The following is a 23,653-nucleotide window of genomic DNA, read 5'->3' on the forward strand; positions in this document are numbered from 1 at the left end:
AAATCAGTGGCTATTATTATTAGCTGTTTATTTATCAATCCTTATGTCTCATCTTTTAACAGCCCAAATTACACAGCAAGATGGTAGGCAATCTACACTAGGTTGAAGAGCAGCCGCTCATATTTGTCCAAATGCTCAGTCACTCTGTCCCTAATCACAGGTTCTAATAACTTCCCTACAACTTGCATAGAAACATAGAAAATAGGTGCAGGAATAGGCCATTCGGCCCTTTGAGCCTGCACCACCATTCAATAAGATCATGGCTGATCATTCATCTCAATACCCCTTTCCTGCTTTCTCTCCATACTCCTTGATCCCTTTAGCCGTAGGGGCCATATCTAACTCCCTCTTGAATATATCTAACAAACTGGCATCAACAACTCTCTGCGGTAGAGAATTCCACAGGTTAACAACTCTTTTAGTGAAGAACTTTCGCATCATCTCAGTCCTAAATGGCTTACCCCTTATCCTTAGACTGTGTCCCCTGGTTCTGGACTTCCCCAACATCGGGAACATTCCTCCTTCATCTAACTTGTCCAGTCCCATCAGAATTTTATATGTTTCTATGAGATCCCCTCTCATCCTTCTAAACTCCAGTGAATACAGGTCCAGTTGATCCAGTCTCTCCTCATATGTCAGTCCTGCCATCCCAGGAATCAGTCTGGTGAACCTTTGCTGCACTCCCTCAATAGCAAGAACGTCCTTCCTCAGATTAAGAGACCAAAACTGAACACAAGATTCCAGGTGAGGCCTCACCAAGGCCCTGTACAACTGCAGTAAGACCCTCCTGCTCCTATACTCAAATCCCCTAGCTATGAAGGCCAACATGTCATTTGCCTTCTTCATCGCCTGCTGTACCTGCATGCCAACTTTCAACGACTGATGTAGCCCATGACACCCTGGTCTCGTTGCACCTCCCCTTTTCCTAATCTGACGCCATTCAGATAATATTCTGCCTTCGTGTTTTTTGCCCCCAAAGTGGATAACCTCTCATTTATCCACATTATACTGCATATGCCATGCATTTGCCCACTCACCTAACCTGTCCAAGTCACCCTGCAGCCTCTTAGCATCCTCCTCACAGCTCACACCGCCACCCAGCTTAGTTCATCTGCAAACTTGGAGATATTACACTCAATTCCTTCATCTAAATCATTGATGTATATTGTAAATAACTGGGGTCCCAGCACTGAGCCCTGCGGCACCCCACTAGTCACTGCCTGTCATTCTGAAAAGGACCCATTTATCCTGACTTTCTGCTTCCTGTCTGCCAACCAGTTCTCTATCCACATTAGTACATTATCCCCAATACCATGTGCTTTAATTTTGCGCACCAATCTCTTGTGTGGGAGCTTGTCAAAAGCCTTTTGAAAGTCCAAATACATCACATCCACTGGTTATCCCTTGTCCACTCTACTAGTTACATCCTCAAAAAATTCTAGAAGATTTGTCAAGCATGATTTCCCTTTCATAAATCCATGCTGACTTGGACCGATCCTGTCACTGCTTACCAAATGCGCTGCTATTTCATCTTTAATAATTGATTCCAACATTTTCCCCACTACTGATGTCAGGCTAGCTAGTCTATAATTACCAGTTTTCTCTATCCCTCCTTTTTAAAAAAAAATGGTGTTACACTAGCTACCCTCCAGTCCATAGGAACTGATCCAGAGTCGATAGACTGTTGGAAAATGATCAATGCATCCACTATTTCTAGGGCCACTTCCTTAAGTACTCTGTGATGCAGACTATCAGGCCCTGGGGATTTATCGGCCTTCAATCCCATCAATCTCCCTAACACAATTTCCCGACTAATAAGAATATCCTTCAGTTCCTCCTTCTCACTAGACGTCACTTGTGTAAGACTAATTTATCTCTCTTGCCCTTCTTAAACAGTGGAGTGACATTGGCAATTTTCCAATCTAAGGGGACAATTCCTGAATCGAGATAGGTTTTGAAGATTAAGACGGACGCATCAACAATTTACTCACCTACTTTTAATATCCTGAAGTGGAAACCATCAGATCCTGGAGATTTGCCTATCTTTAATAATAATAGTTTCTCCACCACATTAATTGAATCTAATCCTCCCCTTGATTTATTTTTAGTTTTCCTTGACTGGCCTTTATGTTGAAGCGTACCATCAATGTTGGAATGCCATGGGCTAGTACCTCCACTTTTTCTGCCTGCTTAACGGCCACTTAACGCTCATTTTACCCCTGAAATGACGTATAACGCCCAGATAGCGCCCATTTTGTCACAAAATGGAAACTGACGGGCTTTTTTAGGAGACTTATCGCTGAGCGTTATTTTCCCAAGGGGCTTAACGGCGAGAAAAAATATTACCGTCTGCCCACTTTTTTTGGCCGCCCATATTATCGCCCAGCGTTGCTTTCCTCATGGAAGTAACGCCGAGATTGAATATTAACGCCTGCCGACTGTTTTTTGTCGTAAAGAGCATATTTAACCAAACTAGCGGCCATGGAGATCGCCCACCGTCAATTTCACCACCTCGCACACATATCGCCCAGAATATCGCTCGCTCAAAAAAAACGCCCCAAAATAGTGGAACTAACCGGAATGAATCACAGCGTTATGTACGCCATGTTGTAGATCACATGTTGCGTCCTTTAAAAGGCTGCTGTGTTTCAACCTCGGCGGAGTTAGGATGTACTCTGCAAGTCGTTGAAGTTGATGTGAACATCTCTGAAAACATCTTGACCACACTGTGACCGATTGGAATTGAAGAGGTGTGCTTGTCGGGGCATTCCTTGTTTGTGTGCAATCGGTGGCAGGCAGAGAGCTACTGCAATGGGGCCTGTCCTTTCTCACCCTCTCTTGGTGACCAAATACATGCAGCAGACTCGACATCGCCGAAGGAACGTTGCACTGCATTATGTGCCCAATGAACGAAGTGACAGACAGATGAAGAGGACCAGACGTTACACCCCCTGCAAATACAAGGAGAATCATTCTTACCTCGACTTGCCCGACACCACCTGCCTTCGGAGACTGCGCTTCCACAAAGAGGTTATCACTGCGGTATGTCAGGTGATAAGGACACACCTGCAGCCTGCCAGCACCATCAGAACTGCACTGTCCGTCGAGGTCAAAGTCACCACGGTACTGTCGTTCTACGCCTCAGGTTCTTTTCAGGCCACAGCTGCTGACATTTGCGGACTTTCTCAGCATGCCACACATCGCTGCATTAGACAGGTCACTGAAGCCCTGTACACACGCAGGAGGGACTTGATCAGCTTCCCTATGACCAGGGAGGCAGAGAGTGAGAGGGCTGTAGGTTTCTTCATAATTGAAAACTTTCCCAAGGTGCAGGGAGCAATAGACTACGCACATCATGATGCGGGCACCTTTTCAGGATGATGAGGTTTTCAGGAACTGCAAGGGATTCCACTCCCTGAATGTCCAGCTGGTTGTCGACCACCAGCAAATTGTACTGCTCAATTTCCGGGCAGCATCCATGACGCACACATCCTGCGTGAGAGCACTGTATCTGACTTGTTTAATAATCAGCCACAAGGCCAATGCTGGATGCTTTGGGACAAAGGATATGGCCTCGCCACCTGACTGATGACCCCCCAGCTTGACACCCACACCGATCTCATGATCTGAGAGGCGATACAAACAGAGCCACAGAGCAACTTGCAATATCGTGGAGAAAATCATTGGAGTGCTGAAGCAGCGCTTCAGATGCCTGGACCACTCACGAGACGAGCTTCAATACCACCCTGAGCAGGTAGCTCAATTCGTGGTGGTGTGCTCCATGTTACACAACTTGGCTATCAGGAGGGGACAAGATTTGCCTGATGAGTTTGACAGACCACCTCACCAGAGGTCGAGGAGGCGGACGCTGACATCGGGCCAGACAATCAGGCTGATGCTGAAGCCATGCCCCCGCCCCCCTGTAGACCGCATGAAAGAGCCCATGGTGGCATGATAGCTGCAAGAGCATTACATCAGGAGCTCATCAATGATCGCTTTGCCTGAAAGAACGTTGGTGTTAGTTCCATGGCTGACACACTGCTGGGTGTGCAGGTCATACATCAATGGTGGGCATCACCTTGGTGACCGTTAAAGTTTACGATGATTAAAGTTAAGTGTAATTATACCCTTTGATGTTAAGGAATCACCAGCCTGTAATGGTACACCTATCTGAGACAATGTGCTGCAAGGTTTTGTTAAATAAAAAACATTTAAATCGAACAGTAGTCTGAAATCATCAGTATTTCTGTACAAACCAACCCTTCCCCCACCCTCCCGCTTCTCCTCCTGACCTCTACCCCTTCCCCATACGCTCCTGACTCCAAGCCTCCTAGCCAAGGAGGTCCTCAGGCGATGCTTCATTGGGCTTGATGGGGGGGGAGGGGAGTGACGGCCGAAGCACTGCTTGGACGGATACGGGAGAGACGGCCCCGAGGTGGGAACGTGCTCCAAGCCAGAAGCAAGATGTTGCTGCTGGCTCTTGTGTGGTTGGCAATGGGGGTGCGGCACCTTGGGGTGCAGTGTGGCGATCCGGGACCACTGGGAGCCCTCTGTCACCAGTGTTCCTGGCTACCAGCTCCAGGGCCTCCTCCATCCCTTCCATTTTATATTTGTTGGACAAAAACTCGGTGCCAACGATGTTCTTGGTGCTTAGTGGGCTTTTTGCTGCTGGTGAATCTCCGTCGTTGCTCCCACAATAGCCAAACAAGCACAAACCACAGCCACACACGCTTTCAGTCCCTCGGAGCTCTCACGCTCTGTCTCCTCTTCTGTGCATGTCATGATGACCCTTGACCTCCAGAATTGCGGGAATGGAGCGTTGCCATGCCGTTGCTAAGGCCGGCGATACTTTACGGCAGAAGGTGAAAAAGATTTAACGCTACCGCCCAGTTGATAACGCTCGCGGTAACGCCCATTTTCAAAAATGTAAACTAGGTGTTTTGAGAATGGGCGAGAAGCCGGCGATCCGAAAACCCTTTTTTAACGCCCATGCCGGAAATAACGCCCCTTTTTGGGCGCTAAGCTCAAAAGTGGAGGTTCTAGCCCATAGTACCAGTAATTGACGACATTCTCTTAATATAAATAAAGCCTTAGTAGAAAACAGTCTCTGAATAAGCCAACTGCCTTTCACTCTTACAACTTGACACCTTCCTCACACGACACATCTATTAGCAGTGTGACATAATTGCGAAAAGTTGTACTTGCATCTTATAGGAATTAACAATGGAGGATAGTCAAGCTGTTTTAAACTGGGTTAATGAGCTTTCCTCAAACTTTTTATATCTAGGCAAAAGAGGCTATAAAAGAAGCAGAACGCATTGACCCAGATAATATCTTCACCCAATTCAGTGTATACAAAATTGCCATTTTGGAAAGTGATATACAAAAAGGTAGATGCCATATTGTTAATTGTTGCACATTAAAAGATCCATTGAAATGTCACTTGTGCATTTTGCATAGAATTTATGATGCTACTAATATCCAACAGCTCATTGGCAATGTTGACTCCTGCCTTATTTCTTGCTTTGTTAAAATTGCACTAAGGACTGTAAATCATGGGGTGAGTCAAACCTCCACTGAAGCTATGAAGATGTTTGGTTGCCAACCCATGTTGGAATAGTGTGTCAGTCTTTATAGTACCCCCTCTTTATCAATTTTTAGCCCATCCAGTATCTCAACTATCTCCTCTTTCACTTTGACTTTGGTAGCATCTTCTTTCTTGGTAAAGACAGGACTAGAGAATTTTAGCTATGAGGAAAGATTGGATAGGCTGGGGTTGTTTTCTTCGGAACAGAGGAGGCTGAGGGGAGATTTAATTGAAGTGCATAAAATTATGAGGGGCCTAGATAGAGTGGATAGGAAGGACCTATTTCCCTTTGCAGAGAGATCAATTACCAGGGGATATAGATTTAAAGTAATTGGTAGAAGGATTAGAGGGGAGTTGAGGAGAACTTTTTTCACCCAGTGGGTGGTGGGGTTCTGGAACTCACTGCCTGAAAGGGTGTTAGAGGCAGAAACCTTCATTGCATTTAAAAGCTACTTGGATATGCACTTGAAGCACCGTAACCTACAAGGCTACGGACCAAGGGCTGGAAAGTGGGATTAGGCTGGATCGCTCTTTTTTGGCTGGCACAGACACGACGGGCCAAATGGCCTTGTTCTGTATCATAACTTTCTATGATTCTATTTCTATGATTCTTTCTGATAAGATCATGCGGGAAATATTATTTTCAGAGAGAAAACATGTGCATCCCAAGTTAAATAATATGGAATTATTTAGTGTAATGGTAACAAAATATGACTGGAAAGATTTAATTTTCATAGCTTTCTTCTACTTATGTTTCAGCTGTGCAGGCAATTAAAACCATAGGGAAGCTTGCAGAAAAACCTGTAGAGTATGAAGATGGTATGCTAACCAGTAGAATCCCAGTGACAGATTTTCTGAGTCTCGCTGCACAGATTGCACTGGAGGTAAAGAGTGATTTTTTAGAGGTTCGGAAGATTGTTAATAATTTAGAAGATTTTTCTTTTAATAATTTTTGCCTGTCGGAAATGTTCTAAGTTATCTGAAATGACTTCAACGAAACGATGCACCATAATAATCAGCATATTGAAGTAACCAACACATCTGTACTTGAGTTTATAAATACCACAGTTTGGAAATTGTATTAATTGTCTTGCTATATCTTGGTGAGTGGAGTTGTTGAAGCCTGCAGCCTTAGATATAAGCATTCCCAAAATTATTTAAGAAAAAATAGTGCAGTACGCTTTCACTACCATGACTGGTACACTTCACACATTCTGTACAGTGTTCTGCACTAACCCTCATTATAACATACAACAACAACGTATTTATATAGCACCTTTAACGTAGTAAAACGTCCCACGGCACTTCACAGGAGTATTATGAGATAAAAAATTTGACACTGAGCTATATAAGTAGAAATTAGCGCAGGTGACCAAAAGCTTGGTCAAAGATGTATGTTTTAAGGAGTGTCTTGAAGGAGGAAAGAAAGGTAGAGAGGCGGAGAGGTTTAGGCAGGGAGTTCTAGAGCTTGGGGCCTAGGCAACAGTAGGCATGATTACCAATGGTTGAGCGAGTATAATCATGGATGCTCAAGAGGGCAGAATTAGAGGAGCGCAGACATCGCGGGGGGCGGGGTTGTGGGGCTGGAGGAGATTACCGAGATAGGGAGGGGCAAGGCCATGGAGGGATTTGAAAATAAGGATGAGAATTTTGAAATCGAAGCGTTGCTTAACCAGAAGCAAATGTAGGTCAGTGAGCACAGGGGTGATGAGTGAGCGGGACTTGGTGCAAGTTAGGGCACGGGCAGCCGAGTTTTGGATCACCTCTAGTTTACGTACAGTAGAATGTGGGAGGCCAGCCAGGATTATGTTGGAATAGTCAAGTCTAGAGGTAGTAAAGGCATGGATGAGGGCTTCAGCAACGAATGAGCTGAGGCAGTTATTGTGTCTCTAAGCACTCTAGTAATGACTCCACGAGGTAAGGTATTGTACTTGAACTGTGGTGACCTTAGTCCATTTGTTACAGCTCCTGAGTGAGGGTACAGCATGGTGAGCTCCCTTTTATACCTGGTTACCTGTCGTGTACAGGTGACCCCTAGGTCTCCACCAGTTGCACCCTCTGGTGGTACAAGCATAGTGTATACAGTGTGAAGGTACATCCAGTAGTCTTGTGTAACTGTACATTGAGTGTACAGGGAGTATACTTGTATTATACATACACAACATCACTCTCCCCTAAGTCTTGTGCCACTGGCCTTTGCATTGTGTGCTCTGGCCCTAGACTTGAGTGCCCAAAGCCCTTGTACCTTGTCTATGCTTTGGCTTGGCTCTTTCCCTGTTGACTCCCAAGTCCTTATTGCCACAACATTGGGAACTGGTCAGCAGTGGGCGGTTCGAGGTTGCAGTGGGGGTTGAGTGGGTTCTGGTGTGATCCATGTGCGTCCATGGCTACATACATCTATTTCCCCCCCCCCCCCCCCATGCATAGACCATGAGTGTGGCTCAACACCTGCATGTGCATACACGTACAGAAAGAAAGAACAAAAAAACATAGTATTAATTACATCACGGTTTGGTTTCTGCAGTCGTGGAACAAGTACGTTTTACAGATAAGGCACAAAAGTGGTATCACAGAGGTGGATGAGGACGCTAGTTCCAGAATGACCAGACTGTGTCCAGGTTGTCTGATGGCGACGTTGCGCCCACTGCCAGCTGGGTGGGCTTGGATCACTCACCTGGTTGAGTCTCAGGGCCTTTGCTGTTGCCTAGTGGTGGGCAGAGCCACAGGAGTGTGTGGCCTCCCTGTCCTCCTTTGAGGGCTGCGGTGTCTCCCTGCTGCCCTTCAGTGATAGTGGGAGCCTGGTCATCCTAGGTCCCGTTGGGCGAGCTGGAGGGTGCTAGCCTCTTGCTCGCAGTTCGGGCCCTGGTGGCCAGAGAGGTAGAGCCGATCAGGGGCAAGGTACCGATAGTGATGCCTTTGCCATTTGCTGATCGCTGGCCCTGCAGCTGGTATGCTCCCTCTGTATGTGGCCACGCTCCCGGGGCATCATATTGGTCCCGGAGGTGCAGGATCGGGCAGCCCGTTGGACCTGGGTGCTCCCGACAGGAGGCTGTCCTTGGTTTTATCGGCGTACATGTAGAACCCGGCATCGCACATCATTACTTCATTTACTGTCATAATACATTGGTTCCGACCACAATCGCCCGACTTAACATGGTTAGTCACATTTACATACTTACATTTGTCAATTACATCGCTTACATGTGTATCACTGGCATCGCTGTATAAAGAGTGGAACTGTTGCTTTAAGTGTGATGGGTTGCCAGTCTCCTTTAAGAGGGCCTTGCAATCTTTACCCCAATCCGGTTCGCTGCTCAGCATCATGTGTTGCTCCATCAATGCTGCCCCTCGTGGTCTGGCTGCTGCCATCTTTACATCAGGCACTTCACCTTGTGGTGCGGGCGCCATCTTCTTTCTCTCCACGAGATAGGCTGCGGTGATCCTTTTTTCCCCAGGTTCTGCCACGGAAGCAGGAAAGTTGTCTTCTGCGCTAATTTTCTTCTTCCAGAGTCCTGCCACTGGAGCCTGGGAGATGAGGTCGGGTCGTTTCGGCTGGATCATCTCGCCGTTGGGTTGAGCGGTCTGTGTTGTCTCCACGCAGTTGAGTTGAGCGGCTGGTTTCTCAGTGTTGTGCTGGATCCAAATTCGGGGCCGCGTAGGATATCGATCGCCGGAGGCTGGAGGTTTTCCCAGCTCCAAAGGATCTTTATTCATCCATCTTCTTCCTAGCAGCATTGGACCATCACCAGCAACGATCCACAAAGGTAACTTATGCATTGCGCCGTCATGGGACACCTGGACATCCACGCTGTCAACGATGGGGAAGGTGCCATTTGTGTAGATGAGCAGCTTCACTTGGATCAGGATCATTTTAGGTCGTTCGATTGGATTGTCTGAAAGTTTCTCAAAGGCCACCTGATTCATCAGTGATTGGCTCGCCCCTGTGTCTACCTCCATCATGAGTGGAACATCGTTGATTTTGACTTCCATTTTCAATGGGAAACTCTCGGTAGTGCAGGTAAACACTCCATACACCTCATCATGGGGCTGAGCTGCCTCATGGACTCTCTCTTCATCGTCGTTGAAGTCCAGATGATCGGCCAATTCTTTATCGACTCAGTGAGTACAATTTCTCTTGCACATTCGCTGGAGGTGGCCCTTCGTGTTACAGCCTTTGCAAGTATAGTCTTTGTAGCAACACTGGTGGGCCCTGTGATTTCCTCCACAGCGCCAGCATGGGGTTGGCCCCATGTGGCGGACTCAGGGTTGCGGGACTCAGGGTTCTGTTCTCTCTACCCTGAGAGAGACAGCTAGCAGCAGCCTTGCCTCTAAAAGGCATCAGTCAGTTCACAGTACTTGCCGGGTTAGAGTCCGGGGGGGAGTGAGTCATCCGCTTGGAGTCGCAGGCCGAGACCATGAACGCCTGGCTCACGTTAATTGCCTTCTGCAGGGTGACCGTGGTGTCCGCAAGAGCAGCCTGTGGAGAAGGCCCTCATGGCCGATTCCAATAACGAAGATGTCCCGCAGCGCTTCGGTGAGGTGGTTGCCAAAATCACATGGTGCAGCCAATCGTCTGAGGTCTGCAGCATATTTCGCGATTTCTTGGCCTTCAGGCCGCCGGTGGGTGCAGAACCGGTGTCTGGCTGTGAGAATGCTCTCTTTAGGTTTGAGCTGTTCCTGTATCATCATTACGAGCTTCGCATATGTTTTGGTTGTTGTCTTCTCTGGGACTAGCAAGTCCCTGACGAGGCCATAGACAGTGGGTCCACAACTGCTGAGCAGGATGGCTCTGCGCTTATCAGCCAGCGAGGTCGGGTTGTCTCCCGCCAGGTTGTTCGCAATGAAAAAGTGTTCGAGCCTTTCCACAAAGGCCTCCCAATCTTCCCCATCAGCGAATTATTGAAACGTGCCTTGGTTAGCCATTTTCGCATGGAAATTCGTAATCTCGTCGGAAGTTATTGTGTCTGTAAGCACTCTAGTAATGACTCCACGAGGCAAGGTATTGTACTTGAACTGTGGTGACCTTAGTCCATTTATTACAGCTCCTGAGCGAGGCTACAGCATGGTGAGCTCCCTTTTATACCTGGTTACCTGTCGTGTACAGGTGACCCCTAGGTCTCCACCAGTTGCACCCTCTGGTGGTACAAGCATAGTGTATACAGTGTGAAGGTACATCCAGTAGTCTTGTGTAACTGTACATTGAGTGTACAGGAAGTATACTTGTATTATACATACACAACAGCAATGGCAGAGACGAGAGATGTTACGGAGGAGGAAATAGGCAGTCTTAGTCATGCTGTGAATATGTGGTTGAAAGCTTATTTCAAGAAGGTCAAATATGACACCAAGATCGCTAAAAAGATATATTGCTTATAACTGCTCCCCTGATAGAAAAATACATACAAAACTACCTCTTAATAGCCCATATTTTCTGCTGGGTGTTAAAGTTAGCAACCTTGGAATAATGGATTAATGAATAATGTTTGTATCTGAAAACTAGGTAAGGAACCTCCCGTCTGTTTCCGGTGGATGTAATGTGTGTGCATTTACAGGCCTAACTAAAAGTTGCATCAGGTGAGTTTTGGGTATCCAAGGGGCGGCTGCGGTGCCCCAATTTATTACTGCCAGCCACCTGACTAACAGTTGAAAATCACCAGCAAGGGTCTTGAGGTGAATGTGACTGCAGTTGCTCGGTGAAATAGAGAGTTGGGCAGGTGGAAGATATGACTAACATTTCTTTAATGTCAGAAAAATAAGTGCTTTTATGTGGGTAGATGTTGATTTTATATATTTATATATTTATCGGCATATTTTGATGCAGTGAAATAATACTCTTATGAGCACTGCCTATCAATATTTGTACCGACCTCCCACAAGAATAATTACCCCAAAGACACTCTTGAAGACATTAAACTAGCGATGTTTAGTCTACTCTTATAAAGTTCTCCCTCTGTTTGTAGACTACTTGAATTGTAGTACAACTTACCCTATAATGAACAGGTCAATGCTGATTTAGTTAACCACTGATTACAGTGCTAGGATTTCTGCTACAGCAATTTGATTAAAATAAATGGGTAATAAATGGCAGTACTTTGTATTGTTCCGCACAGGTGCCATTCATTCACTATTTTGGGCCAATGCTTCATAAATAAGAAATACGGTGGCTGTTAGAAAAATTTTTCCTACTATTCCCTGAAAACTTGTGAACTAAATTTTCCTGAGAGTGAGATGGAGGCACTGCTGCTGAAAATCAAGCAGATGGATGTGGGTTCCTTGGTATTGATGGACAGAAACCAATGAGGTTGATGTTGGTAGCTCAGTGGAGCGAGGTGGCAGTGGTGGTTAGTGCCACCTCCACAACAGCCTGGATGACTGTACGGTGCCGGAAAAAGTTTAATGACCTTGTGCGGCTTGGCAAGGCAAAATTAATTACCCACCAATCATCTCTGGATGTCCTCAATGTGTCCCGTAATGTGTGTACTTCACCAAAAATCTTAGTGATGCACATTTTAAAACTAGCACTCAGCAGTGTGCCCATATGGCGGAAGGATCTGGGAGTTCAAAAGGAGCGCCCAACCAATGCGAGAACAGACTGGAGCGGGAGGATAAAAGGAGCCGCGAGAGCGGGAGAATCCGGGAGTTCAAAAGGAGCGCCCAATCAACGCGAGAACAGATCGGAGCGGGAGGATAAAAGGAGCGCGACCAGAGCTAAGAGCAGGAGAATCTGGGAGTTCAAAACAAGTTAGCTGTGAGCAACACAAACAAACCTGTGAGGGGAGAGGAAAATAAAATCAAAGTGTGACGTCAACGGAAACCAGGTTCATGATTGGTTGGTGAGTATTTTTCTCTTTTTTTCTAAACTTGGACAGGGGTTTAACTTAAGAGCTGGGATTACAGATTAAAACTAAACACAGATATTTAAAAATTCATATCTTGAAAAACTGATTAATTAAATAAATATATTAGAGATGGCGGGGAGGCTGCAGCATGTGGGAGCTGGTGGACAGCAGTGTGATCCATGGCGACCACATCTGCAGTAAGTGTTGGCTGTTCGAGGGACTTCGGCTCTGTGTTGATGAGCTGGAGACTGAGCTTCAAAAACTGTAACACATCAGGGAGAAGGAGAGTTACCTGGATGCTGTGTTCCAGGAGCAGGTCACACCTCTTAGGTTAAATAATTCAAATTTGATCTGTGGTCAGGGACAGGAGGGTGTGACTAAGAGTGAGGCAGGTATGGGGACCCAGGATGTAGTGATGAAGGAGCCTCAGCCCATGCTCTTGTCCAACAGGTACGAGGTTCTTGTTCCCTGTGTAAACGAGAGCAGGGACTGTAGGGAAGATGAGCAAACTGACCACAGCACCATAGTACAGGGGCCATTCAAGTTGGGGGAGTAAAAAGAAATGTTGTAGTAGTAGGGGACAGTATAGTTAAGGGGATAGATACTGTTCTCTGCAGCCGAGAGCGTGAGTCCCGAAGGCTATGTTGCCTGCCCGGTGCCAGGGTTAAGGACATCTCCTCTGGGCTGGAGAGGAACTTGTAATGGGAGGGGAAAGATTCAGTTGTCATGGTCCACGTAGGTACCAACGACATAGCTGGGACAAAGAAAGAGGTTCTGTTTGTAAAGTCCTTACTCTACAGCATGAAACCACACGAGGCACATTCTGGGGACAAGGTCACTCTGTGACCTTAACTCTTTATTCACAGGACTCCAAAGACAATGACCCTGCGTGGACCTCCCTTTTTATACCTGTGTGATCAGGTAAGGAGTGTCTCCCACAAGTTCACCCCTTGTGGTCAAAGTGTGCATCTAGGTTGAGTGTATACAGTAATACAGTGGTGTTACATTGTGGTTACAGACATGACATCACCTGCCCCCCCCCCCCCCCCAAAGTCTTATTGGGATCATAGGTTTAGTCTTTCAGGTGGTCTACGCTCCCTCGTGGAGCGCCACAGTTGGGGCTCTGGTTGTTGGAAACTGACGTGAGTGTCTGTCACCTGTGGTGATTCTGGCCTGTCCGGGCTGACCACAGGGACTGTGCATTCTTCTGATTGCTCTTGTTGCTCGTTCACTGGCAGTGTTGTGAGCTCCATCTCATGGTCTTCTTCAGGTTCCTCCGTGTCGATGCTGAACCTTTTTTTTACTTGGTCCAGATGCTTATGGCATATCTGACCATTGTTGAGTTTTACCACGATGACCTATTCCCCTCTTTGTCAGTTACAGTGCCCTCAAGCCATTTAGGCCCCATGGCATGATTGAGGACGAATACAGGATCATTTATTTCTATACATCTCCCCCTCGAATTACGGTCATGGTACTCGTTTTGTGACTTGCGCTTGCCCTCAACTATGTCGGTCAGGACTGGGTGAATGAGGGACAACTGAGTTTTGAGTGTCCGTTTTATTAGTAGCTCTGCGGGCGGGACCCCCGTGAGCGAGTGCGGTCAGGATCTATAGGCCAGCAGGAGACGCGATAGGCGGCATTGTAGGGAGGGTCCTTGAATCCTGAGCGTACCTTGCTTAATGATTTGGACCGCACGTTCCGCCTGGCCATTGTAGGCCGGCTTGACGTGGTTGATGCCATTGCCCGACATAAACTCTCGGAATTCGTAGCTTGTGAAACATGGGCCATTATCACTAACCAGGATGTCCGGCAAGCCATGGATTGCAAAGATCACACGTAGGTGTTCCACGGTGGTGGATGACGTGCATGAATTCAGAATGATGCACTCGATCCATTTCGAGTACGCATCTACCACAATAAGAAACATCTTACCCATGAACGGGCCCGCGTAGTCAACATGAATGCGTGACCATGGCCTGGTGGTCAGGGCCACGGGCTGAGCGGGGCCTCCCTGGGGCCATTACACATTGTGCACCTGCGAACACAGTGTTCCAGGTCTGAGTCAATTCCAGGCCACCAAACGTGTAACCGGGCAATGGCCTTCATCAGCACAATGACTGGGTGCTCGCTGTGGAGTTCCCTGATGAATGCCTCCCTGCCCTTCTGGGGCATAACTACCCAGCTGCCCCATAGTAGGCAGTCGGCTTGGATGGAGAGCTCATCCATCCGTCTGTGGAACGGTCTGACCTCCTCAGGGCATGCTCCGTGTGTGGGCGCCCAATCCCCAGTCAGGACACATTTCTTAATCAGGGATAGGAGGAGATCTCTATTTGTCCAGATTTTGATCTGGCGGGCTGTGATGGGGGAGCCTGCACTGTCAAAGGCATCGACAGCCATGTCCATCTCGCCCCCTCAGTGGTGGCCAGTGGAAGCCTGCTGAGCGCGTCAGCGCAATTTTCGGTGCCGGATGGAGTATTCATAAGCAGCCAGCGTGAGAGCCCATCGCTGTATGCGAGCTGATGCGTTGGCATTGATAGCCTTGCTGTCTGACAACAGGGATGTTAATGGCTTGTGGTCCGTCTCTAATTCAAACTTCCTACCAAAGAGGTACTGATGCATTTTTTTTACACCATAGACACATGCAAGCGCTTCCTTCTCGACCATCCCATATCCCCATTCTGCTTGAGAGAGCGACCTGGAGGCATAAGCCGCAGGTTGTAGTTGACCCTCAGCATTGCCCAGCTGCAACACGCACCCAACCCCATAGGACGGTACATCACATGTCAGAACCAATTTTTTTTTACAGGGGTCGTACAGTGTCAACAACTTGTTTGAACAAAGTAGGTTTAGCGCCCGATCAAAAGCCCATTCCTGACGGTCCCCCCAAAATCAATCGCAACCCTTACGCAGGAGCACATGTAGCGGCTCCAACAACGTGCTCAAGTTCGGCAGAAAGTTCCCAAAATAGTTAAACAGTCCCAGGAATGAACGCAACTCCGATGTGTTGTAGGGCCTGGGTGCTCGTCGAATCGCCTCTGTTTTGGATTTGATGGGCCGAATCCCATCTGCAGCAACCCTCCTGCCCAGAAACTCAACCTCAGGAGCTAAAAACACACATTTAGACTTCTTGAGTCGCAGGCCTACCCGGTCCAGTCGGCGTAGCACCTCATCCAGGTTGTGGAGGTGTTCCTCGGTGTTTCGACCCGTGATGGGTAGTCGTCCTGGAATACGATCGTTCCAGGAATGGATTTAAGCAGGCTTTCCATGTTTTGTTGAAAAATCGCGGCCGCTGATCGAATGCCAAACGGGCACCTGCTATAAACAAACAGTCCCTTGTGCTTGGTGACGGTGGTCAGTAGTTTAGATTCGTCGGCCAGTTCCTGGGTTATATAGGCTGAAGTGAGGTCCAACTTGGTGAACAACTTGCCGCCTGCCAGCGTGGCGAAGAGGTCCTCCGCCCTCGGGAGCGGGTATTGATCTTGTAGGGACACCCGATTGATGGTAGCCTTGTAGTCGCCACAGATCCTGACAGAGCCATTCGCTTTTCGGACGGGAACGATGGGGCTCGCCCAGTCGCTGAATTCAACAGGCGAGATGATGCCCTCTCTCAACAGCCGGTCCAATTCGCTGTCGCTCTTTTCCCGCATCACATACGGCACCGCTCTGACTTTGTAGTGCACTGGCCTGGCGACCGGGGTGATGTGTGTCACTACTCTAGTGCCTTTGAAAGTCCCGACGCCAGGTTGGAATAGTGAATCGAATTGTTGTAGGACTTGTGAGCACGAACCTTGCTCCACAGATGACATTGCGTGAACACCCCCCCATTTCCAGTTCATCTCGGCTAACCAGCTCCTCCCCAACAGTGCGGGACCATTGCCCGCGACAATCCAGAGCGGCAGCCGATTCACTAACCCATTGTGTGTGACACCCAACATTGCACTGCCTTGCACCGGAATGTTTTCTTTAGTGTAAGTCCGTAATTGTATCTCAATATGTGCTAATTTGGGTCTACTAGCTTTAAGTGGCCATAGCTTCTCAAATTGCTGAACACCCATGAGTGACTGGCTGGCCCCAGTGTCCAGCTCCATGCGTACAGGGATACCGTTTAATAAAACCTTCATCATCATTGGTGGCGTTTTGGTGTATGAACGGTGAACATTCGCCACATGGATCCGCTGAACCTCGGCGTCCATCGATTTGCCCCAAAAGTCATCCTGCCTCAAAGAACCCTCTTCTGGTCCATCCGCCTCATATATTAGTCTGGTTGCAGGCTTCCTGCACATTCGAGCTAAGTGAGATTGCAGTTCCTGCAGACAAACTGTTGAAATCTGCAAAATCTAGCGGAGTGTTTTCCCCCACACCTCCAGCATGAGTTACGGTTTCCATTGTTGGGAACAAAGGGACTATGGCCAGGCATTCCGCGCTGACTGTCCCTTTGACTGCTCTTAAGTACCCTATTAGTGGGTGTGAATGGCCCCATCCCGGGCCGCATTGTCCACTGTGATGGCGTGAATGTCCATTCAGCCTGCCATTGTCTCTGTTGAAGTCCTACTCTGGGGTCTATTGCTGCCTGCGTAGTGTCGGACTGTCCCTGCCTGCCTGCGGGGCTCTGAGTTGCATTGATGATGTTGACTCCCTGATCCATTGCCGCGTTAAGAGGCAGAATTGCGCGCGTATATTATTTTCGTCTCTTCCTCCCCCGCCATGAAAGTTTGAGCTAACAACGCTGCCGCTTCCAAGGTCAAATCCTTGGTCTCAATTAATTTGCGGAAAATTCCCGCATGACCGATGCCCTCGATAAAGAAGTCCCTTAGCATCTCCCCCCTGCAGGCATCTGTGAACTTACAGAGGCTGGCCAAATGCCGGAGGTCCGCTACGAAGTCTGGTATGCTCTGTCCTTCATGACGTGGGTGGGTGTAGAATCTGTGTCGGGCCATATGTATGCTACTCGCCGGTTTGAGGTGCTCCCGAATCAACTTACTAAGTTCTTCAAAGGTTTTGTCCACCGGCTTTTCGGGTGCCAGTAAGTCCTTCATGAACGCGTAAGTCTTTGGTCCGCAACTGGTCAAAAGATGAGCCCTTCGCTTGTCGGCCGCTGCATCCCCCAACCATTCTTTTATAACGAAGCTTTGCTGAAGCCTCTCGACAAAGTCTTCCACAACTCAGTACCGTTCCTCTGTGCTATCGGTGGCCATTCTCTTGGGTCGTGAATTCCCATTTATCGTCGCCAATGTAAAGTCCTTACTCTACAGCATGAAACCACACGAGGCAAATTCTGGGGACAAGATCACTCTGTGACCTTAATTCTTTATTCACGGGACTCCAAAGACGATGACCCTGCGTGGGACCTCCCTTTTTATACCTGTGTGATCAGGTAAGGAGTGTCTCCCACAAGTTCACCCCTTGTGGTCAAGGTATGCATCTAGGTTGAGTATATACAGTAATACAATGGTGTTACATTGTGGTTACATACATGACACTATTGAGGGAGTATGAGCAACTAGGAGCTAAATTAAAAAGCAGAACCACGAAGGTAATAATCTCTGGATTACTACCTGAGTCGTGAGCGAATTTGCATAGGGTAAATAAGATCAGAGAGATGAACGCGTGGCTCAAAGATTGGTGTGGGAGAAATGGGTTTCGATTCTTGGTGTTAAGTATGGAAGAACTCCACAAGACTGAGTACTGTGAGCTAAAACTGATGTGACCTTAGTCTCTTTAATACAACTCCAGAGTGCTTAAGCAGCATGGCAGACAAACTTTTATACTCAACTTGCACGAGATGGGCAAGTGACTCTTGGGCTTCTAACAGTTCCGCCCTCTGGTGGCAAGTCTTACACAGTTACAATGTTTACATACATAACATCAGTTCCCCCCTCCCACCCGCCGCAAAGCCTTTGATACAAATTATTTACAAGTTGAGACGATCCGGGGCCCTACGCTCCCTGGTTGATCGTCTGAGTTCAAACTCTGGCATGGGTGAGTTGGTCGGACTATTGCTGCACTGTGGCGCGGCAGGTCTGACAGGACTGTTGGGAATGGTGGGTTTATCCTCTTGATTGACAGCGAGGCCGATTGTTGATTGGGTGTGCGTTGCTGGATCGATGATGATGATGTCCTCTCCTCCTCTCTAGGTTGTTCCTGGTTGTTGGTGAACCACAGTTTGGTCTGATCCAAATGCTTTCTGCACGTTTGTCCATTCAATAGTTTGACTATAAACACTCTATTCCCCTCCTTGGCCAAGACAGTGCCAGCAACCCATTTAGGACCATGGCCGTAATTCAAGACAAACACAGGGTCATTAACATCAATGTCACTCGATACAGCCGCGCGATCGTGGTACATATTTTGCCCGGTGACGCCGGGTTTCCACATAATCATTTAGATCCGGATGGACTAGGGAGAGCCTGGTTTTGAGTGCTCTCTTCATTAACAGTTCTGCAAGGGGAACCCCAATGAGTGAGTGAGTCATGTCCGGTAGCTGAGCAGAACCCGAGATAAGCGGGTCTGCAAGGAGCCTTCCGTCACGCGTCTCAAGCTCTGCTTGATAGTTTGGACTGCCCGTTCCACTTGACCGTTGGATGCGAGCTTAAACGGGGCAGACCTAACATGCTTGATGCCATTGCAAGTCATAAACTCGTTGAATTCCGAGCTGGTGAAACACGGTCCATTGTCACTGACAAGGACGTTGGGCAAGCCATGGGTGGCGACCATAGCCTGGAGCCAGTGGATGTGCTGGATGACAGGATTACGCATTCAATCCATTTAGAGTAAGCGTCCACTGCAACTAAAAACATCTTTTCAAGAAAGGGGCCGGCAAAATCTACGTGGATCCTGGACCACGGTTTGGAGGGCTATGACCACAGACTCAGTGGAGCCTCCCTTGGTGCATTGCTCACTTGCGAGCAAGTGTTGCACTGATGCACGTATGACTCTTGTCCAAGTCAATGCCGGGCCACCATTCATGCAACCTGGCTATAGCCTTCATCATGACTATGCCTGGGTGGGTATTATGTAGGTCGCATATAAATGTTTCCCTGCCTGCTTTTGGCAAAACCATGCGATTACCCCATAAGAGACAATCCGACTGGATGGATATTTCACCTTTGCGTTGGTGAAACGGCGTAATTTCATTTTGCATTTCGCCGGAAACAGCCGAGCAGCTCCCATTGAGGACGCAGCTTTTTACTAGTGATAGCACAGGATCCTGGCTGGTCCAGGTCCTGATCTGGCGAGCAGTGACGGGTGACCCCTCGCTCTCAAAAGCATCCATAACCAGAAGCAAGTCTATGGGCTGTGCCATTTCCATCCCAGTAGTGGCCAACTGAGGGTATCAGCACAGTTCTCCGTGCCTGGTCTGTGGCGGATAACAGTCATACGCAGGTAACGTTAGTGCCCATCTTTGGATGTGGGATGAAGCATTGGTGTTTATACCTTTGCTTTCTGAAAACAGTGAAATGAGCGGTTTTGTGGTCGGTTTCAAGCTCAAACCGAAGTCCAAATAGGTATTGGTGCATTTTCTTAACCCCCATATACACATGCTAACGCCTCTTTCTCGACCATACTGTAGGCTCTTTCAGCCTAAGACAGACTTCTAGATGCGTATGCAACCGGTTCATGTTTGCCTGATACATTGGTTTGCTGTAACACACAACCGACCCCATACGAAGATGCATCACAAGCTAGCACTAATCGTTTACACGGGTCACACAGTACAAGTAACTTATTAGAACAAAATAGGTTTCTGGCCTTCTCAAAGGCTGTCTCTTGAGATTTACCCCAAACCCAGTCGTCACCCTTGCGTAGCAACATGTGCAACGGTTCCAGCAAAATGCTTAACCCGGATAGAAAGTTACCAAAATAGTTTGAGGAATCCCAGGAACGAACGCAGCTCCGTCACATTCTATGGTCTGGGTGCATTCTTGATGGCCTCTGTCTTTGAGTCCGTGGGTCTGATGTCATCTGCCGCAATCGTTCTCCCCAAAAATTCGACCTCTGGCGCCAGGAAAACACATTTGGAGCGTTTCAGCTTGAGTCCCACTCTGTCTAGTCGACTTAGAACCTCTTCCAGATTGTGCAGGTGTTTGGTGGTGTCACGACCGGTGATCAGGATGTCGTCTTGAAACACAACGGTGTGTGGAACCGATTTCAGCAGACTTTCCATGTTTCTCTGGAAGATGGCAGCAGCCGAGCGAATCCCAAAAGGGCACCTGTGGTATATAAACAGACCTTTGTGTGTATTGATGCCCGTCAATCTTTTTGAAGATTCAGCCAACTCCTGTGTCATGTAGGCGGAGGTTAGGTCCAACTTGGTGAACGACTTCCCCCCCTGCTAACATTGCGAACAGGTCACCCGCTTTGGGTAGCGGGTACTGCTCCTGTAACGAGACTCTGTTGATCGTTACCTTGTAGTCTCCGCAGATTCTGACCGTGCCATCGCTTTTCAACACTGGAACAATCTGACTGGCCCACTCGTTGAACTCGACTGGTGATGCGATTCCCTCTCTTTGACGTCTGTCCAGTTCGATCTCGACTTTCTCACTCCTCATATATGGAACCGCTCGAGCCTTGTGATGAACGGACCTTGCATCGGGGACTAGATGAATCTGCACCATGGCGCCTGTGAAGTTGCCGATGCCTGGTTCAAATAGCGACGGAAACTTGCTCAGCACTTGGGCGCACGAGGCATCATCCACTGAAGATAGTGCTTTGATGTCGTCCCAGTTCCATCGAATCTTTCCCAGCCAGTTTCTGCCGAATAGCGTTGGGCCATCGCCTTGCACAATCCACAGTGATAAATTATGCACAGCTCCATCGTACGATTCCTTAACTGCTGCACTACCAATGACTGGTATGAGCTCTTTGGTGTCGGTGTGCAGCTTTGTCTGAATCGGGCCTTTGTGCCTTGTTGCCCCACAGTTGCTCAAAAGCCGTCTGGCTCGTAATTGACTGACTCGCCCACGTGTTCAACTCCATTGATACCAGAATACTGTTCAATTTGACTTTCAGAATGATAGGAGGGCTCTTGATGGTGAAGGTGTGTACCCTATACACTTCTTCCTTGGGTTGAGTTGTCTCTCTTTTTTGTTCTGTGTGATCCGCGCCGGATTGATCATCCTCTGCTGACTCTGCCACGTGGTGAGTCGCAGCACTCTTGCACATTCTCTGGAGGTGCCCCATTGTTTCGCAGTCTTTGCACACGTAGTGCTTGAATCGACATTGATTACCCCCCCGCAGCACCAACATGATGCTAATGGATTTACATTCACGCCCAATGATGGACTCTTGAGTCATCCTAGGTCTTGCAGCTGCAGACATGTAGGCCCTGCCATATGCAGTTTTGCCTGCTTGCAACATTATTTTATGCACACTAATTGCCGGTGAGCTTCGATGCTGGAGGATATCTGTCTAGTATTATCGCTCGTGGATATGAATGCCTGGGCTATCGTGATGGCCTTGCTCAGGACTGGGGATTCGGCGGACAGCAGTTTGCGAAGAATGACCTCGTGGCCGATGCCAAGCACAAAAAATGTCCCGTAGCATTTCCCCCCAAAATCCAGCAAATTCGCAAGTTCCCGCAAAGCATTTCAGGTCGGCGACATAACTCACCACATCCTGGCCCTCGGAGCGGTGGTGCGTGTAGAAGCGATACCTGGCCATTAAGATGCTCTCCTTGGGCTTGAAGTGTTCCCGAACCAGCATACACAACTCTTCTCCGTTGGTTTCTCCGGTGCTAGCAGATTCTTGATGAGGCCTTATATTGTGGACCCACACACGGTGAGGAGAATCGCCCTGTGCTTGATCGCTTTATCGTCCCCATCTAGCTCATTAGCCACGAAGTACTGGTCGAGACGCTCAACGAAGGCTTCCCAATCATCACCCTCTACAAATCTCTCTAGAATACCAACGGCAGCCATGACCATGTGAAAGTTCGTAATCTGTTACTCATCGCCAATTGTTAAGTATGGAAGAACTCCACAAGACTGAGTACTGCGAGCTAAAACTGATGTGACCTTAGTCTCTTTAATACAACTCCAGAGTGCCTAAGCAGTTTGACAGACAACCTTTTATACTCCTTTGCACAAGGTGTACAGATGATCCTTGGGCCTCCAACAATTGCGACCTCTGGCGTCAAGTTTTGCACAATTACAAGGTTAACATACATAACACTGGGATAGGAGGGAGCTGTTCCGTTGGGACGGGCTTCATTTGAACCAGGCTGGGATCAGTGTCCTGGCGAATCGATTAACTAGGGCTGTAGAGAGGACTTCAAACTAAATAGTCGGGGGGAGGGTACAGGTGAGCAGAAATTTAAAAAGTAAAAAAGAAAGGACAAGGCAATAGTGCAGGGTAACGATAGGGGTACTGATATCCAGAGTGTGACAGGAAGGAACAGAGCATATAAACAAGAGTGCATCAGAAACTGGGGTCAGAGTAGGGAAAAATGGTAAAAAGACAAAATTAAAAGCTCTTTATCTGAATGCACACAGCATTCATAACAAGATAGATGAATTGACGGCACAAATAGAAATAGGTATGATCTGATAGCCATTACAGAGACTTGGTTGCAACGTGACCAAGGCTGGGAACTGAATATTCAAGGGTATTCAAAAGGATAGGCAGAAAGGAAAAGGAGGTGGGGGAGCTCTGTTAATAAAGGATGAGATTTGTGCAATACTGATAAATGATATTGGCTCACAAGATCAAGATGTGGAATCAGTTTGGGTGGAGATAAGAAATAATAAGGAAAATAAGTCACTAGTATGAGTGATCTATAGGCCCCCTAACAGTAGCTACACTGTGGGACAGAGTATAAATCAGGAACTAATTGGGGCTTGTAAGAAGGGTACAGCCGTAATCATGGGTGATTTCATATTGATTGGACAAATCAAATTGGCAAAGGCTTCTTTAGGAAGAGTTCATAGAGTGCATTCGGGATGGCTTCTTAGAACAATAAATTGTGGAACAAACCAGAGAGCAGACTATTTTAGATCTGGTAATGTGTAATGAGACTGGATTCATTAATGATCTCATATTAAAGGATCCTCTTGGGAAGAATGATCATAGCATGGTAGAATTTCAAATTTAGTTTGAAGATGAGAAAGCTAGTTCTCAAACTAGTGTCCTGAACTTAAATAAAGGCAATTACAAAGGTATGAAGGCAGAGTTGGCTAAAGTGGACTGGAAAAATACACTAAAGGGTAAGACGGTAGATGAGCAATGG

General features: G+C 47.7%; 1 protein-coding gene across 11 annotated transcripts in view; it reads left to right on the plus strand.

Moving 5' to 3' along the window:
- Positions 1-23,653, plus strand: part of tex11 (testis expressed 11) — a 454,209-nt gene that overhangs the window by 159,792 nt on the left and 270,764 nt on the right. For 10 of the 11 annotated variants that reach the window (XR_011593569.1, XR_011593571.1, XR_011593570.1 and 7 more), the window contains 2 exons: positions 5,288-5,390; positions 6,347-6,471. The exons of the other annotated variant lie outside the window; for it this stretch is intronic. Coding sequence is in view for 7 of the 10 variants with exons in the window: in XM_070882608.1 (XP_070738709.1) it covers positions 5,288-5,390; positions 6,347-6,471 (228 nt within the window). In the remaining 3 variants the exon portion in view is untranslated. The remainder of the gene's footprint in view (positions 1-5,287; positions 5,391-6,346; positions 6,472-23,653) is intronic. 11 annotated transcript variants of the gene reach the window in all.

This window comes from Pristiophorus japonicus, chromosome 6 (assembly GCF_044704955.1).
Source record: "Pristiophorus japonicus isolate sPriJap1 chromosome 6, sPriJap1.hap1, whole genome shotgun sequence".
NCBI lineage: Eukaryota > Metazoa > Chordata > Chondrichthyes > Pristiophoridae > Pristiophorus > Pristiophorus japonicus.